Source organism: Pseudophryne corroboree, chromosome 11, assembly GCF_028390025.1.
Source record: "Pseudophryne corroboree isolate aPseCor3 chromosome 11, aPseCor3.hap2, whole genome shotgun sequence".
In the NCBI taxonomy this organism is placed as follows: Eukaryota; Metazoa; Chordata; class Amphibia; order Anura; family Myobatrachidae; genus Pseudophryne; species Pseudophryne corroboree.
The window spans coordinates 310047164-310072886 of NC_086454.1; the positions used below are offsets into that span (position 1 = coordinate 310047164).

A 25723-nucleotide genomic window follows, 5' to 3' on the forward strand; every position below is an offset into this window, starting at 1 on the left:
TTTTTGGTGTCGTTTTCTTCGTAGAGTGACCGAGAACCCCAGTTAGTGCACTGTGTCCCCTCACATGGCTCGCTTCGCTCGACATGCTTCGGGCAAGGTGCCTCACTCTGCCACCGCTGCGCTCGGCACAGGTTACCGTTCCCAATCGTAGTCTGCGTAGATCGTAAAGTATGAAAAAGTAAAAAAAAACAAAAAAACAAACAAACATGTTGACCTTTATGCACGTCGACCTAATGGTGTAGTGTCTACCTATTCACTGTCAACCAAAGGGTGTTGACCTAATGGGTGTCGACCCAGAGTCCGTATACCCTTAGTTATTACATCATATAATTATTATATGATCGCTTGCTAGCTATTTTTTGCAGCGCAGCGATCACATAGTCGCCGCCTACAGGGGAGTGTATTTTCGCTTTGCAAGTGTGCAAACGCTTGTGCAGCCGAGCGGTACAAAAACAGGTTTGTGCAGTTTCTGAGTAGGTCTGAATTTACTCAGCCACTGCGATCACTTCAGCCTGTCCAGTCCCGGAATTGACCTCAGACACCCGCCCTGCAAATGCTTGGACACGCCTGCGTTTTTCCAACGACTCCCAGAAAACGGTCAGTTGACACCCTTAAACGCCTTCTTCCCGTCAATCTTCTTGCGATCGGCTGTGCGACTGGATTCTTCGTTAAATCCATCGCCCAGCAACAATCCGCTTTGCACCCGTACGACTTGCCTGCGCATTGTGGTGCATACACATGCACAGTTTTGCCGAGGTCTGACCTGATCGCAGCAAAAAATAGCTAGCGTGCGATAAGGTCGGAATGATCCCCATAGTTATTTTTTTAACTAAGTCCATTCTCGAGTACCTAGTGGCAAACGCAGGATTTCTGAAGGGGGGGTTCCAAATGTTTTATTTTAGAGCGATTGTCGCCAGCCCATGAAGGAGGCATAATTAGCATGAAACACACTGCACTGTATGTAATACAGTACGTCAGGCATACACAGGCCCAGTGATCACGGTAAGCCACTTTCCAGATTCTCTCTCTGGTGCAATGATTGAACAACGCAGATCCACAGACACACACAGCAGACTTGGGGGGTCATTGCTCGGTAAATTTCATCGCATCGCAGCGATTTTCTGCTTAGTGCGCATGCGCAATGTTCGCACTGCGACTGCGCCAAGTAAATTTGCTATACAGTTAGGTATTTTACTCACGGCTTTTTCTTCGTTCAGGCGATCGTAATGTGATTGACAGGAAGTGGGTGTTTCTGGGCGGAAACAGGCCGTTTTATGGGCGTGTGGGAAAAAACGCTACCGTTTCCGGAAAAAACGCAGGAGTGGCCGGAGAAACGGGGGAGTGTCTGGGCGAACGCTGGGTGTGTTTGTGACGTCAAACCAGGAACGACAAGCACTGAACTGTTAGCAGAAGCCGAGTAAGTCTGGAGCTACTCAGAAACTGCTACGAGGTGTGTAATCGCAATATTGCGAATACATCGTTCGCAATTTTAAGATGCTAAGATTCACTCCCAGTAGGCGGCGGCTTAGCATGAGCAAATCTGCTAAAATCCGCTTGCGAGCGAACAACTCGGAATGACCCCCTTGGTAGGAAAATCTGCTGCCACTGGACATGTGCATCAGCGCCATTCCACCCTTTATACTGCATGTAGAGGCCGCTGTGAGGAAGGGGGATTTCCGGGCAACTGGAACCCCCCGCATTTGCCTATGAGTACCACAACAGAAAACACAACACAATTGTATTTTTTGTGTGCAATAAAGATATTTCATGTGCATAATACTTTGTTTAGAATTATTACACTGTTGTTTTAAGCATTTAGATGCCCCTGAACTATGTTATAGAAAGGCTGTATTATTTGCATTTATATTCCCCACTAAGCAAGCAACAGGTAAAGCCCTGCCCATATAAAAAGGGGCGCTGAGATGGGATGTAGTTGCTTTACCGGCGGTCGGGATCCCGGCGATCAGGATACCGACGCCGGAATCCTGACCGCTTACAATGCCGGAGTGCCGGCAAACAGGGGCTATTCCCACGACACCCCTATTATAAAGTGGGAACTGAACCGTTGTGCTGCCCCCAACGCTGTCATTCTGGCGGCCTGGATTCCGTGGTCGAGATGCTGACCTCCGGTATCCGGACCGCTGGCATTAGAGCCCCAGCCCGCTGAGATTTACCTAGTCAGGCCGCAATGGAGTATAAACCGCTGGCAGTCAGATGTGTTGCCCGTACGTAGGGAACCAGCTGTGCAGAAAGGGTGGTCTTCAGTATGCCGACTGACGGGATCCCGGCGCACAGTATACCGGCGCCGGAATCCCGACAGCCGGCATACCGACACTCATTCTCCCTCGTGGGGGTCCACGACCCCTCTGGAGGGAGAATAAAATAGCGTGCACCGTGCCCGTAGCGTGGCGAGCGCAGCGAGCCCGCAAGGGGCTCATTTGCGCTCGCCACACTGTCAGTAAGCCGGCGGTCGGGCTCCCGGCGCCGGTATGCTGGTCGCCGGGAGCCCGACCACCGGCATACCATACTGAACCCGTGCAGAAAGGAAGATTAGATTGTAAAGAAAAGAAAAAGATGTCGGTATGGCACGACAGTTAAGCAGGCAATTAAAAAAATAAACACACAAAGAATTATTGCTTAGAAAATGAGATGTTAAATGAATATTATACCTGACTTCCAGCTCCTTAAATAGCAATTTTACAGCTGCTTAGTTGTGAAAATCAACATTTTCATTTGTTTTTCGAAACAGAAAATGTTTACTACTAAAGGTGCAGACACACTTGGCGAGAAAATGAGCTACGTCGCTCATTTTCACCCTTCCTGAGCGATGTTCACTTTCTCGGCAAGTGTGTATGCCGCCGAGCGATGCAAAAGCTGCCTGCACGGCCCGGGCACTGCGTAACGTCACTGAGCGACATGGTCGTCATATCGCTCAGTGTGTACGCCCTGCTGCCGACCTGGAGGGGAAACACCAGGCGACATCACTCACAGAGGACGTCGCCTAGTGTGTACCCACCTTAAGGCTGGGTACACACTGTCTGATGTGCAGCCGATATATCGTACGTGCCGCCGGCTCGTACGATATATCGTAACATCGAACAGTGTGTACAGCCTATATCGGATGAAATGCGCGCTCCCGCGGGTCGTATTGGGCCTCCTGCATCTTTGGTGCAGGACTTGAAATCGTAAAATGTCTCTTATGATTTCAAGCACATCGTCCTGTGTGTACAAAACATCTTCATGATTACCCGATCCTGGCTCCTCCCTGACCCTCCCCCAGTGGCGCCTAAAGGTGGTGGTGGGGGGAGTGTCCAAAGGGCTGTCTGGTCTCGTGGAGCTGAGAATTGTAAAGAGCCCGTGAGTGTGCTGCTGCTGAAAAAAAATGAATTTTTAAATTCTATACAAATAAATACAGGGTGTGGTATTGAAGGTAGATAGTAACTAGGTCGATAATGTCTAGGTCGACCACTATTGGTCGACAGGGTCTCTAGGTCGACAGGTCAAAAAGTCGACATGAGTTTATGTTTTTTTGGTGTAATTTTCTTCGTAGAGTGACCGGGAACCCCAATTAGTGCACCATGTCCCCTCGCATGGCTCACTTAGTTCGCCATGCTTCGGGCAAGATTACGGTTCCAATCGTAGTCCACGTGGATCATTAAGTATGAAAAGGTTAAAAAAAAAAGAAAAAAATCGTGAAAAACTCATGTCGACGTTTTTAACCTGTCGACCTAGGGACCCTGTCGACCTAGAGACCCTGTCGACCTAGTTACTGTCGACCAATAGTGGTCGACCTAGATAGTGTCGACCTAGTTACTGTCGACCTAGAGGCCGGATCCCATAAATACATTATACAGAATATATAGAATATATGTGTGTGTGTGTGTGTGTGTATATATATATATATATATATATCTCCTATATATTAGCCTTGTGACTCTGTGCCTGCATTTCTAACGCTGGGCGGAGTCACAGTCACAGATCTGGGTGGCTGGATGCAGGCCAGGAACAGTCCCCTCCCTCGGTCCGCCCATCCCCGCCCAGTCCCCTCCCCATCTCCGCCCACTTCCCTCTCTCCCCCCTCCCCATACACTCCCTGCACCCTGGTGACACTGCAGCCGGTGACTGCTCAGCTGCCGCACAGTCCGGAGGAGAATGCCGTGGACGACCACTGACTGCCACCCCCACCCCCCTCCCACCGCGGCACCCACAGCCTTCACATCATCCGCCACCCACCCACGGCACACGCCCCGCACCCTCCCACCCGTGGCACCCACACCTGCAGCACCCCCCACCCGCGGCACTCACTCCCCCACCCATGGCACACACATCTGCAGCACCCCCCGCCCCTCCCCCACCCGCGGCACTCCCGCCCCTCCCCCACCCATGGCAGCCACACCTGCAGCACACCCCGCCCCTCCCCCACCCGCGGCACTCCCGCCCCTCCTCCACCCGTGGCAGCCACATCTACAGCACCCCTCCCCCACCCGCGGCACTCACGCCCCTCCCCCACCCGTGGCACTACCGCCCCCTCCCCCACCCATAGCAGCCACATCTGCAGCACCCCTGCCCCACCCGCGGCACTCCCGCCCCTCCCCCACCCGCGGCACTTCCACCCCCTCCCCCACCCATAGCACCCACATCTGCAGCAACCCCCCACCCCTCCCCCATCCGCGGCACTCCCGCCCCTCCCCCACCCGCGGCACTACCACCACCTGCCCCACCCATAGCACCCACATCTGCAGCACCCCCCACCCGTGGCACTCCCGCCCCTCTCCCACCAGCAGCAGACGCCCCTCCCCCACCTGCGGCATTCCCGCACTTCACCAAAGAATTAAGCGCTGTCCAGATCAGTACATTTTTAAAACATAAAACATTCAATATACATTACACACAAAACATTAATCACACGGCCGGTGTATAACAGTTAATTAAAATAACATAAAATTATATAGAAGCTAGTGGCCACTCCTGAATCAATTAGCTTAATTGCTGCACTAATAATTAGCAACATGCAATAACATTTAGCCAACAATTAATAGCTTTTATATTTGCCCGATATAGATGGTATAGCTTGAAGATGTTAGAAGCTCAAAAAGCACCAATGGTTAATGCCATATAGCAATATTTAACTGGCAGTTCATGGTATTTGCCAAATGATGATGAAATAAGCTTGGAGACGTTATAAGTTCAAAGCATATATATATTCATGCAGATTGTTAGTAGCAGAAATTTAGTATTAGTGGTCTCTGTGTAGTCTCTTTTCAGAGATTATACTTATACTTAACAGTCCAGCGTGGCCATGCTATATAATTAGAACCAGCTCAACGTGTCTTCAGACCTGGGGTCTACATGCAGGGTGACGTCTCACTCCTAATGAATCACACTCCGGTCCTCACGTATAACCGCTGAATACACACTGAGTCTCAGCCGTAGATAGCACTCCTCTCTACGCGTTTCTCCGCCTATGTGCAGGTCGGCGGCTTCTTCCGGAGAATCATTGAATGAGGGTACATCATTATTAGACCACTATTCATACGGAATCCGGCAATGTTTCCACTTCCTGGTCCCGTAAGGTGCGCATGCGCACACCATGCGTTCCACTCATGCGTTCCGATCCTGCAACCTTGATCATTATCAGGTGACTAGTTACTTCATCTTGTAACTAGCGCATGTGCACTATGTGCGTTCCAGTTGAGCTATAAAAGCTATTAATTGTTGGCTAAATGTTATTGCATGTTGCTACTTATTAGTGCAGCAATTAAGCTAATTGATTCAGGAGTGGCCACTAGCTTCTATATAATTTTATGTTATTTTAATTAACTGTTATACACTGGCCGTGTGATTAATGTTTTGTGTGTAATGTATATTAAATGTTTTATGTTTTAAAAATTTACTGATCTGGACAGCGCTTCATTCTTTGGTGTTGTGTATTATTTGCTTTTTTGGGGTTAACAGTGACCTCTTAAGTGAAGCGGCAGTCCTTGATCAGGCTAATTAATATCCCAGAATTCTTTTGTGTGTCAGCGCCCAGGTGTCTCTCTTTTTTTGTTTGTATTGATTCCCGCACTTCCCCCACCCGCACCATATGCCCCTCCCCACCCATGACACTCCCACCCCGTCCCCCACCCGTAGCACCCACACCTGCAGAACCACCCGCGAAACTCCCGCATCACTCCCCCACCCACACCACTCCCGCCCCCTCCCCCACCCGTAGCACCCACAAACCGCCCCACCCCCCTCCTCCAACCTGTGGCACTCCCGCTTCCTCCCCCACCCGTAGCACCCACACCCGCAGCACCCCCCGCCTCCTCCCCTGCCCACAGCGCATCCGGACCCCCACCACACCCCCGCAGCCTCCACTCCCCCAACCACAGCACCTCCGACCCCCTCCCCCACCCACATCATCTATAGACACCTTCCCCCATTCGTGGACCTACCACACCTCCCCCACCCGCAGCACCTCTGGACCACCTCCCACAGCACCACCGGACCCCATCCACGGCTCCCCTGCAGCCACCCCTCCACCCGCAGCACTTCTAGAACCTATCACACAACCTCACCCCCCCTGCAACTCCACCTCCCCAAACACCCCCCCCCCACTACATCGCCCCTCCCCCATGCACACCACCTCCAGACCCCCTCCTTCATCCACAGCCCCCCCGCACCCACCACTCCCCCACCAACAGCATCTACACTCCCCTTCCACACCCACACCTCCCCCACCCGCAGCACCTCTAGACCCCTTCCCCCATTCGCGCCCCCTCCACACTTACCCCTTCCCCACCCACAGCACCTCTGCACCCTTTCCGCCATCCGTGCCACTGCACCCACCCCTCCACCACCCGCAACACCTCTGGACCCCCTCCCGCACCCACCCCTCCACCACACGTAGCACCTCGGACACCATCCGCAGCCGCTACAAGTGATTCCCTGAATCTGGGTGATCAGCGGCATGGATAGGCACCTCCACCTCACTGAACCCACCCTCTTTCCAACCCCCCACCCCCACACACACACACTGAACTTCTGTGAGTATAGTTGCTACCAATGGACATTGGATTAATAAAAATAAAGTAATACTGTGGCCATTATGTGTCTAAGCGACACTGCTACCTGTGGCCATTGTGTATAAGTGGCACAGCTACCTGTGGCCACTGTGTGTATACGCGGCTCTGGTACCAGTGGCCATTGTGTGTATAAGTGACACTGCTACCTGTGGCCATTGTGTGTATAAGCGCCACTGCTACCTGTGGCCATTGTGTGTATAAGTGTTGCTGGTACCTGTGGCCATTGTGTGTATAAGTGACACTGCTACCAGTGGCCATTGTGTGTATAAGCGGTGCTGCTAAAAGTGGCCATTGTGTGTATAAGTGGTGCTGCTACCTGTGCCCATTGTGTGTATAAGCGGCTCAGCTACCTGTGGCCACTGTGTGTATAAGTGCCTCTGTTACCTATGGGAATTGTGTGTAGAAGTGCACTGCTACCGGGGTCCATTGTGTGCATAAGCAACACTGCTACCTGTGGTCATTGTGTGTATAAACTGCTTTGCTACCTCTGGGCACGTTGTATATCAACGTCTCTGCTACCTGTGGGCACTGTGTGTATCAACGTCTCTACTACCTGTGGGCACTGTGTGTATCAGCGGCCCTGCTACCTGTGGGCACTGTGTATAAGCGGCTCTGCTGCCTGTGGCCGCTGTGTGTAATTGCGGCTCTGCTATCTGTTGGTATTGTGTGTGTATAAGCGGCTCTGCTACCTCTGGCCACTGTGTGGATACGTGGCTCTGATACCTGTGGCCACTGTGTGTATAAGCTGCGCTGCTACCTGTGGCCACTGTGTGTATAAGCTGTGCTGCTACCTGTGGCCACTGTGTGTATAAGCAGCTCTGCTACCTGTGGGTATTGTGTGTATAAGCGGCTCTGCTACCTGTGGGTATTGTGTGTATAAGCTGCCCTGCTACCTCTGGCCACTGTGTGGATACGTGGCTACGTTACCTGTGGCCATTGTGTGTATAAGCAGCTCAGCTACCTGTGTCCATTGTGTGTATATGCGGCTCTGATACCTGTGGCCACTGTGTGTATAAGCTGCGCTGCATACACTAGCAGTATATACTACACTATGTTATTCATTGTGCCCTGCGGCCACTCTTTATGCCCTCACAAAGGGCTACGCCCCCTTGACAATCGCACGCCCTTCCCCCTTGCAATATTTACCCAATAACATAAACTTTTTTGCAGGCAATACTCCATATAATAACAATTATAGCACAGCTGAAGCCCGTGCAGGGGTTAACGGGTCATAGCCTCTTGCAACGGTATTTTCTCTCTAACACCTTCCCTCTCTTTATCCTCTCCCTACCACCCTGCCTCTCCCTATCCTTTACCCATCGCACAGCGTTTCTGTACATTCCCTTTCTCCCCCCCCCCCCTACGCCTCGGTATCCGGACTCCAGGTCGACAACAAAAAGGTCGACACACCTTAGATCGACACCAATTGGTCGACACAACTTAGGTCGACAGGGACAAAAGGTCGACAGGGACAAAAGGTCGACAGGAACAAGGTCGACATGGAAAAAAGTCGACATGAGTTTTTCGCAATTTTTTTCTTTTTTTGGAACCTTTTCATACTTAACGATCCACATGGACTACGATTGGAACGGTAATCTGTACCGAGCGCAGCGGTAGCGGAGCGAAGGCACCATGCCCGAAGCATGGCGAGCCATGCGAGGGGACGCGGTGCACTAATTTGGGATCCCGGTCACTCTACGAAGAAAACGACACCAAAAAAAACATAAAAAACTCATGTTGACCTTTTTCCATGTCGACCTTGTTCCTGTCGACCTTTTGTCCATGTCGACCTTTTGTCCATGTCGACCTAAGGTGTGTTGACCAATTGGCGTCGACCTAAGGTGTGTCGACCTTTTTGTTGTCGACCCTGAGTCCCAGACCCCTACGCCTCTCTATCTTTTCTCAACCGGACACCATTTCTGTATGCCCTCTATACTGCCCTGTGTCTCTGATTCTGTTATCTACCGGCCTGCGTATGTCCAAAGGTGTGCAGGGGTTAACGGGGCGTAGCCCCTAACGACAGTGTGAAGAGCGCCCGTAGGGCGCGATGAATCACCTAGTATATATATATATATATATATATATATATATATATATATGGAGGATGCTTAATATACACTTGAATAACCCAGCCCATTATTTAAATTGAGCTGCATTCCATAAAATGAGCAAGGGATGAAAAGATTTTCATATGAACAAAAATCTTATGAAGAATCTTTCAGTGTGTACGAAAGATTAAATCTGTCAGATACATTTGATGAGAGATCTGATCTGCTGCACATCTTATAGTGTGTACCCAGCCTAATACTGTGTTTTTTTGTTTTTTCAAATATGATGCTTTGTTTATTATAACTATTTCCTAATCTACTTAACCTAGGGGGTCTGTGTGTATAGTTTAATGTACTTCCTTACCACCCAGGCCATAAACATGACGTCATTAAAAGGGTAATGAAAGTCTTTACTACTGTATAATGCACAGGTGATGATAATATAACATCCTATAATTAATATCTATATTAACAGTGCTTTCTGATGTCATCACTTATCTGTGAATTCTGATGCCATTGCGTGTGTGTTATGAGGAGGATACTTGTGCTGACCCTGAATAATTTGGTGCCCTAAGCAAAATTTTAGCTGATGCCCCCTAAATTGCAGCCGATCCCACTACCCGCTTATACCATGAGATTTTTTCCACATAACTATGTCACACACTACTGCCCCCAGTTCACATGACTGTGTCACACACTACTGCCACCAGTTCACATAACTATGTCACACACTACTTCCCCCAGTTCACATAACTATGTCACACACTACTGCCCCCAGTTCACATGACTGTGTCACACACTACTGCCACCAGTTCACATGGCTGTGTCACACACTACTGCCACCAGTTCACATGAGTGTGTCACACACTACTGCCACCAGTTCACATGACTGTGTCACACACTACTGCTACCTATTCACATGACTGTGTCACACACTACTGCCACCAGTTCACATGACTGTGTCACACACTACTGCCACCAGTTCACATGACTGTGTCACACACTACTGCCACCAGTTCACATGAGTGTGTCACACACTACTGCCACCAGTTCACATGACTGTGTCACACACTACTGCCACCAGTTCACATGACTGTGTCACACACTACTGCCACCAGTTCACATGACTGTGTCACACACTACTGCCCCCAGTTCACATAACTATGTCACACACTACTGCCCCCAGTTCACATGACTGTGTCACACACTACTGCCACCAGTTCACATGAGTGTGTCACACACTACTGCCACCAGTTCACATGACTGTGTCACACACTACTGCCACCAGTTCACATGAGTGTGTCACACACTACTGCCACCAGTTCACATGACTGTGTCACACACTACTGCCACCAGTTCACATGACTGTGTCACACACTACTGCCACCAGTTCACATGAGTGTGTCACACACTACTGCCACCAGTTCACATGACTGTGTCACACACTACTGCCACCAGTTCACATGACTGTGTCACACACTACTGCTACCTATTCACATGACTGTGTCACACACTACTGCCACCAGTTCACATGACTGTGTCACACACTACTGCCACCAGTTCACATGTGTGTCACACACTACTGCCACCAGTTCACATAACTATGTCACACACTACTGCCCCCAGTTCACATAACTATGTCACACACTGCTGCCCCCAGTTCACATGACTGTGTCACACACTACTGCCACCAGTTCACATGACTGTGTCACACACTACTGCCACCAGTTCACATGAGTGTGTCACACACTACTGCCACCAGTTCACATGACTGTGTCACACACTACTGCCACCAGTTCACATGACTGTATCACACACTACTGCTACCTATTCACATGACTGTGTCACACACTACTGCCACCAGTTCACATGACTGTGTCACACACTACTGCTACCTATTCACATGACTGTGTCACACACTACTGCCACCAGTTCACATGACTGTGTCACACACTACTGCCCCCAGTTCACATGACTGTGTCACACACTACTGCCCCCAGTTCACATGACTGTGTCACACACTACTGCCACCAGTTCACATGACTGTGTCACACACTACTGCCCCCAGTTCACATGACTGTGTCACACACTACTGCCCCCAGTTCACATGACTGTGTCACACACTACTGCCACCAGTTCACATGACTGTGTCACACACTACTGCCCCCAGTTCACATGACGGTGTCACACACTACTGCCACCAGTTCACATGACTGTGTCACACACTACTGCCACCAGTTCACATGACTGTGTCACACACTACTGCCCCCAGTTCACATGACTGTGTCACACACTACTGCCACCAGTTCACATGACTGTGTCACACACTACTGCTCTGTGTTGCAGTGTTCCACCTATCCAGGAAGGTGACCTCGGTAGTCCCGGAGAGCTGTCTGCTCATCATTCTTGGACTGGCCCTCGGAGGGATCGTTCTGGCCATAGCTCAGAGGGCGGAATTCCAGCTTGAGCCCAGCATGTTCTTCCTCTTCCTGCTGCCACCTATAGTCCTGGACTCTGGCTACTTCATGCCCAGTCGTCTCTTCTTCGACAACATTGGTGCCATTCTCATGTACGCGGTAGTGGGCACGGTTTGGAACTCTTTTGCAACTGGAATTGCCCTGTGGGGGGTAAAGCTGATGGGGCTCATGGGTAAGTGCGAAGGTCAATTAATCATATTTTCTATTTGTTCATAGGGTTTATTGTCATTATATGGTTAAATACTGATTCAGTAACACACATGCCCACAGAACATCATTATTAGGCCTGTTAGAATGTATGATTTAGTAGGAGCAGCCAGCTAGTATGTTGGGCTTTGTATGTGCTGTCCATAAACCCCTTAGTAACAGAGCCCCTAGTGGTATATCAGGGAAAATCCTTCAGAATATTATAATGTGATCAAAATGTCCCTGAGACTTGAAACTACTTATTTTATTCTGCAATAAGAGCGCTATGAAATTGAAATGCTTTTTATTACAAAATAAGCCCAGTCTAATGTCCTTTAAATTGTCATCTTTGCAGTATTTGAATAAAATATGAATTTTACAAATGAATTCAGCCCTAGATTACGGCGGGCCAGTGTTCTGTGTCACCGCAGATCCCGTGATCAGAGACCTAACTAGAACTGTTAGCTCCTGGGCCGAGAAGGAATTTTGACGCCCCCAATTGTAAACAAACCAGTGGCATAATTACAGGAGGCAGTGGAAGCATTGGCCTCCGGGCTCCAGCTGTCAGGGGGTCACCAAGGAGGAAGGAGCGGGTGGTATGCTGAGCAAGAACAGATCTCCCTACACACATTTCATAGGGGCGCCTGGTATGAACTTGCGTCTCTGGACCAAACTAACCTAAAATATGAATTCCCGGTGCCTTCTTCCAGATTTACACCCTGGCTGGCCTCCTCTCGCACACAGACCAACTTTTCTGGCCCTGTCCTATTTGCCTAACACACAACAAAACAGGAGAGACCAGGAGAGAGGACTACACCTTAAAGGTCAAAGAGGATTTTTTATATTGAGACCCCACACCACTCTTATCCCGAATTGGCTGGGAATGTTAACCCTAAGAACCAGTCCATAGGAAGGAAATCAGGTTCCTGAGGGCCATCCTTCAGGCAGCCACCTAATCTGGAGAGGAGGAACTATTGAGTATCAGTAATGAAAGGTCAACTGAAAGGACTACATAAAAGTTGAAAACACACTGATACTGATTCTTTATATAAGACACCCCCGATGAAGTCATAGATGACGAAACGCGTTGGGTGATACAGTTGTATAGTCAATAAGATTCGGATCCATTCCGACATGCAGTTGTCGGAATGGATCCGACAACCCCTATTCAATGGGCGGACAAATCTGACTGACGGATTTGAGCCAAATCCGACTGTCGGATTTGGCCGTACCCAGGGTCCTGTCCTTCCGCTGCTGTCAGCGGCTGTGGATGCGCTGGCAGCAGCGGCGGGGTGAGCAGGCGGCGGGGGGAGCTGAGATTAGTGGCCAGCGGGGGGAGCTGGCAGCCGGGGGACATGTCTGGGGCGGCGGTGGGAGGCAATGCAGGGAGAGAGGTGCCTGGCTGTCCCCCGGCCAGGCACCTCACTCCCTGCAGCGCCTCCCCCTGTTGCCGCAGACATGTCCCCCCACCGCCAAATCCTCCCGCCGGCCGCCGATCTCAGCTCCCCCAGCTGCACCGCTCCCCGGGGCGGGATGTACTAACCTATCCCGTCACGCTAACTGCTTTACTCTGCGCTCCCCTGATATTGTCCACTGTAACCTGCTGTCTCCAGCTCCACCCCCGGCGCTGTTATTTGCTCCTTGTTTACACATGCACCACCACGGCCACTCAGGTTTCAGCTTTATTACAAGACGGCAGCTTCCGACAGTTATTGAATACACCCCATAGTATCTGACTCATAACGAAAGTAAAAAGCTGTCTCTTAAGTACTTGTTGAAAACTCAATTTCTCTAACGTCCTAGTGGATGCTGGGACTCCGTCAGGACCATGGTGAATAGCGGGCTCCGCAGGAGACAGGGCACATCTAAATAAAGCTTTTAGGATCACATGGTGCGTACTGGCCCCTCCCCCTATGACCCTCCTCCAAGCCTCAGTTAGGTTTTTGTGCCCGTCCGAGAAGGGTGCAATCTAGGTGGCTCTCCTAAAGAGCTGCTTAGAAAAAGTTTTTTTAGGTTTAAATCTCAGTGAATCCTGCTGGCAACAGGATCACTGCATCGAGGGACTTAGGGGAGAGATTTCCAACTCACCTGCGTGCAGGATGGATTGGAGTCTTAGGCTACTGGACACTTAGCTCCAGAGGGAGTCGGAACACAGGTCCTCCTGGGGTTCGTCCCGGAGCCGCGCCGCCGATCCCCCTTACAGACGCTGAAGACGGAGGTCCGGAAAGCAGGCGGCAGAAGACTCCTCAGTCTTCATGAAGGTAGCGCACAGCACTGCAGCTGTGCGCCATTGTTGCTACACGTCTCACTGATTCAGTCACGGAGGGTGCAGGGCGCTGCTGGGGGTGCCCTGGGCAGCAATATTAAATACCTTTAGTGGCAAAATAAATACATCACATATAGCCATTAAGGCTATATGTATGTATTTAACCCAGGCCAGTTTTCTTAAAACCCGGGAGAAAAGCCCGCCGAAAAAGGGGCGGAGCTTATTCTCCTCAGCACTCAGCGCCATTTTCCTGCTCAGCTCCGCTGGTGAGGAAGGCTCCCAGGACTCTCCCCTGCACTGCACTACAGAAACAGGGTAACAAAGAGAAGGGGGGCATAATTTGGCGATATTGATATATTAAAAGCGCTTATATCAAAAACAACACCTTCTAGGGTTGTTTATATACATTTATAGCGCTTTTGGTGTGTGCTGGCAAACTCTCCCTCTGTCTCCCCAAAGGGCTAAGAGGGTCCTGTCTTCGATTAGAGCATTCCCTGTGTGGCTGCTGTGTGTCGGTACGTGTGTGTCGACATGTATGAGGACGATGTTGGTGTGGAGGCAGAGCAATTGCCGGTAATGGTGATGTCACCCCCTAGGGAGTCGACACCGGAATGGATGGCTTTAGTTATGGAATTACGTGATAATGTTAGCACATTACAAAAGTCAGTTGACGAAATGAGACGGCCGGAAAACCAGTTAGTACCGGCTCAGGCGTCTCAGACACTGTCAGGGGCTGTAAAACGTCCCTTACCTCAGTCAGTCGACACGGGTACCGACACAGATGAATCTAGTGTCGACGGTGAAGAAACAAACGTATTTTCCAATAGGGCCACACGTTATATGATCACGGCAATGAAGGAGGCTTTGCAGATCTCTGATACTGCTGGTACCTCAAAAAGGGGTATTATGTGGGGGGTGAAAAAAACTACCTGTAGCTTTTCCAGAATCAGAGGAATTGAATGACGTGTGTGACGAAGCGTGGGTTAACCCAGATAGAAAACTGCTAATTTCCAAGAAGTTATTGGCATTATACCCTTTCCCACCAGAGGTTAGGGCGCGCTGGGAAACACCCCCTAGGGTGGATAAGGCGCTCACACGTTTATCAAAGCAAGTGGCATTGCCGTCTCCTGATACGGCCGCAGTCAAGGAGCCAGCAGATAGGAGATTGGAAACTACACTGAAGAGTATATACACACATACTGGTGTTATACTGCGACCGGCAGTAGCCTCAGCCCGGATGTGCAGTGCTGGGGTAGTGTGGTTGGATTCTCTGACTGAAAATATTGATACCCTGGATAGGGACAGTATTTTATTGACTCTAGAGCAATTAAAGGATGCTTTTCTTTATATGCGAGATGCTCAGAGGGATATTTGTACTCTAGCATCAAGAGTAAGCGCGATGTCCGTATCTGCCAGAAGAAGTTTATGGACGCGACAGTGGTCAGGTGATGCGGATTCCAAAAGGCATATGGAAGTATTGCCATATAAAGGAGAGGAATTATTTGGGGTCGGTCTTTCGGACCTGGTGGCCACGGCAACTGCCGGCAAATCCACTTTTTTACCTCAGACCCCCTCCCAACAGAAAAAGACACCGTCTTTTCAGCCGCAGTCCTTTCGCTCCTATAAAAACAAGCGACCAAAAGGACAGTCTTATCTGCCGCGAGGCAGAGGAAAGGGTAAGAGAGGGCAGCAAGCAGCCCCTGCCCAGGAACAGAAGCCCGCCCCGGGTTCTACAAAGCCATCAGCATGACGCTGGGGCTTTACAAGCGGACTCAGGAGCGGTGGGGGGTCGACTCAAGATTTTCAGCAATCAGTGGGCTCGCTCACAAGTGGACCCGTGGATCCTGCAGATAATATCTCAGGGTTACATGTTGGAGTACGAAAGGTCTCCCCCTCGCCGGTTCCTAAAGTCTGCTTTACCAACGTCTCCCTCAGAAAGGACGTCGGTTTTGGAAGCCATTCACAAGCTGTATTCTCAGCAGGTGATAGTCAAGGTACCCCTCCTACAACAGGGAAAGGGGTATTATTCCACACTATTTGTGGTACCGAAGCCGGACGGTTCGGTAAGACCTATTCTAAACCTGAAATCCTTGAACCTGTACATACAGAAATTCAAGTTCAAGATGGAGTCACTCAGAGCAGTGATAGCGAATCTGGAAGAAGGGGACTTCATGGTGTCCCTGGACATAAAAGATGCTTATCTGCATGTCCCAATTTACCCCTCACACCAAGGGTATCTCAGGTTCGTGATACAAGACTGTCATTATCAGTTTCAAACGCTGCCGTTTGGTTTGTCCACGGCCCCTCGGGTCTTTACCAAGGTAATGACCGAAATGATGGTTCTTCTACGAAGAAAAGGCGTATTAATTATCCCTTACTTGGACGATCTCCTGATAAGGGCAAAGTCCAGAGAATAGCTGGAAGTCGGTGTAGCACTAACCCAGGTAGTGCTTCAGCAACACGGGTGGATTCTGAATCTTCCAAAATCTCAATTGACCCCGACAACTCGTCTGCTGTTCCTGGGAATGATTCTGGACACAGTTCAGAAAAAGGTGTTTCTCCCGGAGGAGAAAGCAAGGGAGTTATCCGAACTTGTCAGGAACCTCCTAAAACCAGGAACTGTGTCAGTACATCAATGCACAAGAGTCCTGGGAAAGATGGTGGCTTCTTACGAAGCGATTCCATTCGGCAGATTCCATGCACGGACATTTCAGTGGGATCTGCTGGACAAATGGTCCGGATCGCATCTGCACATGCATCAGCGGATAACACTGTCACCAAGAACAAGGTTGTCTCTCCTGTGGTGGTTGCAGAGTGCCCATCTGTTAGAGGGCCGCAGATTCGGCATACAGGACTGGGTCCTGGTGACTACGGATGCCAGCCTACGAGGCTGGGGAGCAGTCACACAGGGAAGAAACTTCCAGGGCGTGTGGTCAAACCTGGAGACGTCCCTTCACATAAATATACTGGAGCTAAGAGCGATCTACAATGCTCTAAGCCTGGCAAAATCGCTGCTTCAGGGTCAGCCGGTGTTGATCCAGTCGGACAACATCACGGCAGTCGCCCACGTAAACCGACAAGGCGGCACGAGAAGCAGAAGAGCAATGACAGAAGCTGCAAGGATTCTGCGCTGGGCGGAGAATCATGTCATAGCACTGTCAGCAGTGTTCATCCCGGGAGTGGACAACTGGGAAGCAGACTTCCTCAGCAGACACGACCTTCACCCGGGAGAGTGGGGACTTCATCCAGAAGTCTTCCACATGATTGTGAACCGTTGGGAAAGACCAAAGGTGGACATGATGGCGTCTCGCCTCAACAAAAAATTGGACAGATATTGCGCCAGGTCAAGAGACCCTCAGGCAATAGCTGTGGACGCTCTGGTAACACCGTGGGTGTACCAGTCAGTGTATGTGTTCCCTCCTCTGCCTCTCATACCAAAGGTACTGAGAATTATACGGAAAAGAGGAGTAAGAACAATACTGGTGGCTCCGGACTGGCCAAGAAGAACTTGGTATCCGGAACTTCAAGAGATGCTCACGGAGGATCCATGGCCTCTACCTCTAAGAAGGGATCTGCTTCAGCAGGGACCTTGTATGTTCCAAGACTTACCGCGTCTGCGTTTGACGGCATGGCGGTTGAACGCCGGATTCTAAAAGAAAAGGGCATTCCAGAGGAAGTTATTCCTACCTTGATTAAGGCTAGAAAGGAAGTGACTGTACAACATTATCACCGCATTTGGCGAAAATATGTTGCGTGGTGTGAGGCCAAGAAGGCTCTAACGGAAGAATTTCAATTGGGTCGATTCTTACATTTCCTGCAAGCAGGATTGTCTATGGGCCTAAAATTGGGGTCCATTAAAGTTCAAATTTCGGCCTTATCAATCTTCTTCCAGAAGGAATTGGCATCAGTGCCTGAAGTACAAACTTTTGTCAAAGGTGTACTACATATACAACCCCCAATAGTGCCTCCAGTGGCACCGTGGGATTTGAACGTAGTTTTGAATTTTCTCAAATCTCATTGGTTTGAGCCTCTAAAATCGGTAGATTTAAAATACCTTACATGGAAGGTAACCATGCTATTGGCCCTGGCTTCAGCCAGGAGAGTTTCAGAGTTGGCGGCTTTATCATACAAAAGCCCATATCTGATTTTCCATTCGGACAGGGCAGAACTGCGGACACGTCCTCATTTTCTCCCTAAGGTGGTTTCGGCTTTTCACTTGAACCAGCCTATTGTGGTGCCTGCGGCTACTAGCGACTTGGAGGACTCCAAGTTACTGGACGTTGTCAGAGCATTAAAAATATATATTTCAAGGACAGCTGGAGTCAGAAAATCTGACTCGTTGTTTATATTGTATGCACCCAACAAGATGGGTGCTCCTGCGTCTAAACAGACGATTGCACGTTGGATCTGTAGCACAATCCAACTTGCACATTCTGTGGCAGGCCTGCCACAGCCTAAATCTGTAAAGGCCCACTCCACAAGGAAAGTGGGCTCATCTTGGGCGGCTGCCCGAGGGGTCTCGGCATTACAACTTTGCCGAGCAGCTACGTGGTCAGGGGAGAACACGTTTGTAAAATTTTACAAATTTGATACTCTGGCTAAGGAGGACCTGGAGTTCTCTCATTCGGTGCTGCAGAGTCATCCGCACTCTCCCGCCCGTTTGGGAGCTTTGGTATAATCCCCATGGTCCTGACGGAGTCCCAGCATCCACTAGGACGTTAGAGAAAATAAGAATTTACTTACCGATAATTCTATTTCTCATAGTCCGTAGTGGATGCTGGGCGCCCATCCCAAGTGCGGATTGTCTGCAATACTTGTACATAGTTATTGTTACAAAGATCGGGTTATTACTATTGTTGTGAGCCATCTTTTCAGAGGCTACTTCGTTTTTTGTTATCATACTGTTAACTGGGTTCAGATCACAAGTTGTACGGTGTGATTGGTGTGGCTGGTATGAGTCTTACCCGGGATTCAAGATCCTTCCTTATTGTGTACGCTCGTCCGGGCACAGTACCTAACTGAGGCTTGGAGGAGGGTCATAGGGGGAGGGGCCAGTACGCACCATGTGATCCTAAAAGCTTTATTTAGATGTGCCCTGTCTCCTGCGGAGCCCGCTATTCCCCATGGTCCTGACGGAGTCCCAGCATCCACTACGGACTATGAGAAATAGAATTATCGGTAAGTAAATTCTTATTTGTACCTATGTGTTATTATCTTGTTGTAACAAGGCTTCAATCATTTTTAAGAACATTTTAAGAGAGCATTTTAATAAATATATGTATACCTTGGAAAAGGTTGATGCAGTTGTACTCAATGAATAGTTTGCTGTAACAATTTGGATTATTTTTTAACTATAGATACAAATCCAAAAGGTACTAACTTATAGAAAGGTATATAGGCCCTCATTCCGAGTTGTTCGCTCGCTAGCTGCTTTTAGCAGCATTGCACACGTTAAGCCGCCGCCCTCTGGGAGTGTATCTTATCTTAGCAGAATTGCGAACGAAAGATTAGCAGAATTGCGAATAGAAATTTCTTAGCAGCTTCTGAGTAGCTCGAGACTTACTCCTACACTGCGATCAGTTCAGTCAGTTTCGTTCCTGGTTTGACGTCACAAACACACCCAGCGTTCGCCCAGACACTCCCCCGTTTCTCCAGACACTCCCGCGTTTTTCCCAGAAACGCCAGCGTTTTTTCGCACACGCCCAGAAAACTGCAAGTTTCCGCCAAGAAACACCCACTTCCTGTCAATCACAGTACGATCACCAGAACGATGAAAAATCCTCGTTATGCCGTGAGTAAAATACCAAACTTTTGTGTAAAATAACTAAGCGCATGCGCTCTGCGAACCTTGCGCATGCGCAGTATGCGACTAATTGCAATATAGCGAAAATCGGCAACGAGCAAACAACTCGGAATGAGGGCCATAGATAGGTGCCCCCTTAAGAAACAATTCCTATATATATATATATATATATATATATATATATATATATGCCACCTTGCAACTGGTGCTAACTAATTGTCATTTTTTGCTAACTCCCTTCTGTGTCTTTCAACAATGCCTTTATATCAGCTCGAAGAGTTGTTTTATGTTTGTTGCTCTAGGATGCGATCCAGCTCTGCTGAGCCCTCTGCAATGGATACAGTTGTATTTAGAAAGCATCTTTGTGTTATATCCCATGGCAACGTAAATACACAATAACCTGCTGTTATAAATCCATGGTTAGAAAGCAATGTTTTTAGTGAAAGCTGCAGGAGTGTGTGGGTTGGGCTTTACAATGAATCTATTTAAAGATTGAAAAGAAAATGTAATTAAAGGAATGTACTGAATTGTGTTTTTCTGTTACTTAGTATTTGGGATATATTAGTATATGTTTATGTATAATATGTTTGCTATAGTGATACACAGTGCATTTATGTGCAATTCCTATATCCTGTGCTGGCTTTATTATGTAGTAATATGGTTTTAGTTACGTACAGTGGGGGTGATTCCGAGTTGTTCGCTCGCTAGCTGCTTTTAGCAGCATTGCACACGCTAAGCCGCCGCCTACTGGGAGTGTATCTTAGCTTAGCAGAATTGCGAACGAAAGATTAGCAGAATTGCGAATAGAAAATTCTTAGCAGTTTCTGAGTAGCTCGGGACTTACTCCTACACTGCGATCAGTTCAGTCAGTTTCGTTCCTGGTTTGACGTCACAAACACACCCAGCGTTCGCCCAGACACTCCCCCGTTTCTTCAGACACTCCCGCGTTTTTCCCAGAAACGCCAGTGTTTTTCCGCACACTCCCATAAAACGTCCAGTTTCCGCCCAGAAACACCCACTTCCTATCAATCACACTCCGATCACCAGAACGATGAAAAAGCTTTGTTATGCCGTGAGTAAAATACCTAACTTTTGTGTAAAATAACTAAGCGCATGCGCTCTGCGAACCTTGCGCATGCGCAGTAAGCGACTAATCGCAGTATAGCGAAAATCGGCAACGAGCGAACAACTCGGAATGACCCCCAGTGTCTGTAGTGTGAGAGGTTATAGCTTCAGGAGGCGAGAAGACGTACGATAGATGTATGTAGTGTTATAATATTCTTCAGTTACTGTTCAGCTGTCAGATCTAGGACTCCCACCCACACACAGGTGCGTTATAAGGGCACACATCCATTTATAAACCAAACCTGCACCGTATTGCTTAAGTGACCAAGGACTCCTCTGCCTTTTGTTTCCAGGGCAGATCTTCACATTCGTTTATATTCACGTATTGTGTGTGCAAAGAAGACCTCCGTTAAGGACCATGGACTGTGTGGGTGAACGTCTGAGCTTGCTGTTTGAGTCTCTGTCACAATATCGCAATCACATCCGGGGGCAGTGTATTTATTTACAGATTTTCCCGGCTTATGATTCATTTTTTTGTATAATGAGATCGCTGCTGTTTGTTAAATATTTGATATTCTGCTTCGCTGATCTTTTTGGAGCTGCATTGGTGTGAAGATGAATGAATGTATTCGTACGTCATCATGATACAAAGCTGCCATTAAACAGACATTAAATAGGCTCCGCAAGCAATTGTGAATCATTCGTAGATCAGAAATTAGAACCTACTGCAGTGGTTCCCAAACTGGGGTTCCGCGGGATAATTGTAGGCAGGCCCGGATTAAGGGTCTGTGGGGGCCACGTGGCAACAAATTTGTGGGGCCCCTACACACTGTCCTCTCAACTGCAAAAAAAATTGGAGTACAGCATTTATCTGTCTCCTCTCCGTCCTCCTCGGCAGCTGAGCTGTTCCTTTACTGCTGCGGGCGCCGAGGAGCTTCATTCACAGCAGTGAGAAGTCTCGCGAGATAATGTCAAATATCGCGAGACTTCACACTGCAGTGAGTGAAGCTCCTCGGCGGCCGCAGCTGTAATGGCACGTCTCAGCTGCCGAGGAGGACGGAGAGGAGACAGGTAAATGCTGTACTCTTACTCCGATGTTTTTTTGTAGTTGTGAGGACAGTGTGTGGGGGTCCCGGGATGACCGCCCCTTCCGCCCCGCCATTAATCCGGCTCTGATTGTAGGGGTGCCCTGGGTTGGTGGTCCAGGACCAATTCAAATTATTTCTGGTCAATGTACTAGGCAAAACCAGATCTGGTGGTTGCCAATCATAAAATATGTGGGCTGACAGTAGCAGATCCCGTTCATGCAGGTCCGATGAAGGATGTTACTGACGACACGGGGGAATGCGCATCGTCAGCGACATAGTGCATACACACTGGAAGATATCATGAACGATGTGTCTGAATCGGGCACATCGTACACAATATCGTCTAGTGTGTGCGCACCTTATGGATGACATAAACTTAATTTACTTCATTTAATATTTTTTTCTGAATTTCTCAGTAAGAAACTTTTGGCCTAGGGGTGCTGTGAAAAAAAATATTCTGATACTCTTGGGTTCCGTGATTCAAAAAGTTTGGGAGCCACTGACCTACAGCATAGGGCCACATGTCTCATAGTATATATGCACTGATAATGGAAGTTATGTTACAGGACACAGGATACAGGAACTGTGTAAAATATGGAGTGGGGCAGAGAATTGCCTACAGAATTAGAGAGTTTGTGCAGTGGCATAAGTACCATGGGTGCTGGGGGTACAGCTGCTGTGGGGCCTGAGCTGCTTCCAGGACCCGCTACTCCCCCCTGCACACAGTCATAGGTGGCCTCTGACGCTTGCTTCTTCCCCTTATCCACGGTGAGAACGGCCCCGGCCCCGAGATCACCCCTCCCCCACAGGCTGCAGCCATGCGGAGGGTGTAGAGGGGGGTGCGGGGGCCCTTCCTAGCCAGCTCCAAGTCCCGGGTCACCAGTGCTGCGATTTGCGGGTATTCAGGGGGCGGGGCCTAACTCTGTGAAGTGCCCTCCCCCTCCAGAGACCTCTACTATCATCAGGACAGGTAATGTATCTCCTGCTCATTCCCCTTCCCTCCCTCTCTCTCTCTCCCTCTCTCTGACACTCTTACTTTCTCCCTAATACTGTCCCTCTCTCTCTCTCTCTCTGACACTCTCTCCCTGATACTGTCCCCCATCTCCCTCTCCCTCCCCAACATTCTCTCTCTCTCTCTCTGACACGGTCTCTCCCCCTCTCTTTCTCTCTCTGACACTGCCTCCCTCTCCCTGACTCTTTCTCTCTCTCTCTTTCTTATTTTCTCTTTTTCTCTAACGTCCTAGTGGATGCTGGGGACTCCGTAAGGACCATGGGGAATAGACAGGCTCCGCAGGAGAGTGGGCACTCTAAGAAAGAATTAGGGCTACTGGTGTGCACTGGCTCCTCCCTCTATGCCCCTCCTCCAGACCTCAGTTAGAATCTGTGTCCGGTCAGAGCTGGGTGCACTTTAGTGAGCTCTCCTGAGCTTGCTAATAAGAAAGTATTTAGTTAGGTTTTTTATTTTCAGAGAGATCTGCTGGCAACAGACTCTCTGCTACGTGGGACTGAGGGGAGAGAAGCAAACCTACTAACTGCGGATAGGTTGCGCTTCTTAGGCTACTGGACACCATTAGCTCCAGAGGGATCGAACACAGGAACTCAACCTTGGTCGTCCGTTCCCGGAGCCGCGCCGCCGCCCCCCTCGCAGAGCCAGAAGACAGAAGCCGGCGAGTGAAGCAAGAAGACATCAAAATCGGCGGCAGAAGACTCCTGTCTTCATATGAGGTAGCGCACAGCACTGCAGCTGTGCGCCATTGCGCCCACACTAACCCACACACTCCGGTCACTGTAGGGTGCAGGGCGCAGGGGGGGGCGCCCTGGGCAGCAATTGAGTACCTCCTGGCAAAATAGAGCATATATACAGCTGGGCACTGTATATATGCATGAGCCCCCGCCATTATTTTTCACAAAATCGCGGGACAGAAGCCCGCCGCTGAGGGGGCGGGGCTTCTTCCTCAGCACTCACCAGCGCCATTTTCTCTCCACAGCTCCGCTGAGAGGAAGCTCCCCAGGCTCTCCCCTGCAGATTCACGGTAGAAAGAGGGTAAAAAGAGAGGGGGGGCACATAAATTTAGCGCAATATCAGTATATACAGCAGCTACTGGGTAAACACTAAGTTACTGTGTAATTCCTGGGTTATATAGCGCTGGGGTGTGTGCTGGCATACTCTCTCTCTGTCTCTCCAAAAGGCCTTGTGGGGGTTCTGTCCTCAAATAGAGCATCCCCTGTGTGTGTGGTGTGTCGGTACGATTGTGTCGACATGTTTGACGAGGAAGGCTATGTGGAAGCAGAGCAGGTGCAGTTGAATGTGGTGTCTCCGCCGACGGCGCCGACACCTGATTGGATGGATATGTGGAAGGTGTTAAATGATAATGTAAACTCTTTGCATAAAAGGTTGGATAAAGCTGAAGCCTTGGGACAGTCAGGGTCTCAACCCATGCCTGATCCTACAGCGCGGAGGCCGTCAGGGTCTCAGAAGCACCCACTATCCCAGATTGTTGACACAGATATCGACACGGACTCTGACTCCAGTGTCGATGGCGATGATGCAAAGTTGCAGCCTAAAATGGCTAAAGCCATCCGCTACATGATTATAGCAATGAAGGATGTTTTGCACATTTCAGAGGTAAACCCTGTCCCTGACAAGAGGGTTTATATGTTTGGGGAAAAACGGCAAGAAGTGACTTTTCCCCCTTCACATGAGTTAAATGATTTATGTGAAAAAGCTTGGGATTCTCCTGATAGGAAAGTGCAGATTCCCAAACGGTTGCTTATGGCGTATCCTTTCCCGCCAACGGACAGGATACGCTGGGAATCCTCCCCTAGAGTAGACAAAGCTTTGACACACTTATCTAAGAAGGTGGCCCTGCCGTCACAGGATACGGCCTCCCTAAAGGATCCTGCGGATAGGAAGCAGGAAGGTATCCTGAAGTCTGTTTATACACATTCAGGTACCATACTGAGGCCGGCAATTGCGTCGGCCTGGATGTGTAGTGCTGTAGCGGCATGGACAGATACTCTGTCTGAGGAACTGGATACCTTGGACAAGGATACTATTTTACTGACCCTGGGGCATATAAAGGACGCTGTCCTATATATGAGGGATGCCCAGAGGGACATTTGCCTACTGGGCTCTAGAATAAATGCAATGTCGATTTCTGCCAGAAGGGTCCTGTGGACTCGGCAATGGACAGGTGATGCCGACTCAAAAAAGCACATGGAGGTTTTACCTTATAAGGGTGAGGAATTGTTTGGGGACGGTCTCTCGGATCTAGTTTCCACAGCTACAGCTGGGAAGTCAAATTTTTTGCCATATAGTCCCTCACAGCCTAAGAAAGCACCGTATTACCAAATGCAGTCCTTTCAATCACAAAAAGGCAAGAAAGTCAGAGGTGCGTCCTTTCTTGCCAGAGGCAGGGGTAGAGGAAAGAATCTGCACAATACAGCTAGTTCCCAGGAACAGAAGTCCTCCCTGGCTTCCACTAAATCCACCACATGACGCTGGGGCTCCACAGGTGGAGCCGGGAGCGGTGGGGGCGCGTCTCCGAAATTTCAGCCACCAGTGGGTTCGCTCACAGGTGGATCCCTGGGCTATACAGATTGTGTCTCAGGGATACAAGCTGGAATTCGAAGTGATGCCCCCTCACCGTTTCCTCAAATCGGCCCTGCCAGCTTCCCCCATAGAAAGGGAGGTAGTGTTAGCGGCGATTCACAAATTATATC

General features: G+C 49.4%; 1 protein-coding gene across 2 annotated transcripts in view; it reads left to right on the forward strand.

Moving 5' to 3' along the window:
• The window catches only part of SLC9A5 (solute carrier family 9 member A5), a 362632-nt gene that overhangs the window by 112513 nt on the left and 224396 nt on the right, over positions 1 to 25723 (forward strand). For both annotated transcript variants that reach the window (XM_063945599.1, XM_063945598.1), the window contains exon 2: positions 11462 to 11764. In XM_063945599.1, the coding sequence (XP_063801669.1) occupies positions 11590 to 11764 (175 nt within the window). In that variant the 5' untranslated portion in view covers positions 11462 to 11589. The remainder of the gene's footprint in view (positions 1 to 11461; positions 11765 to 25723) is intronic.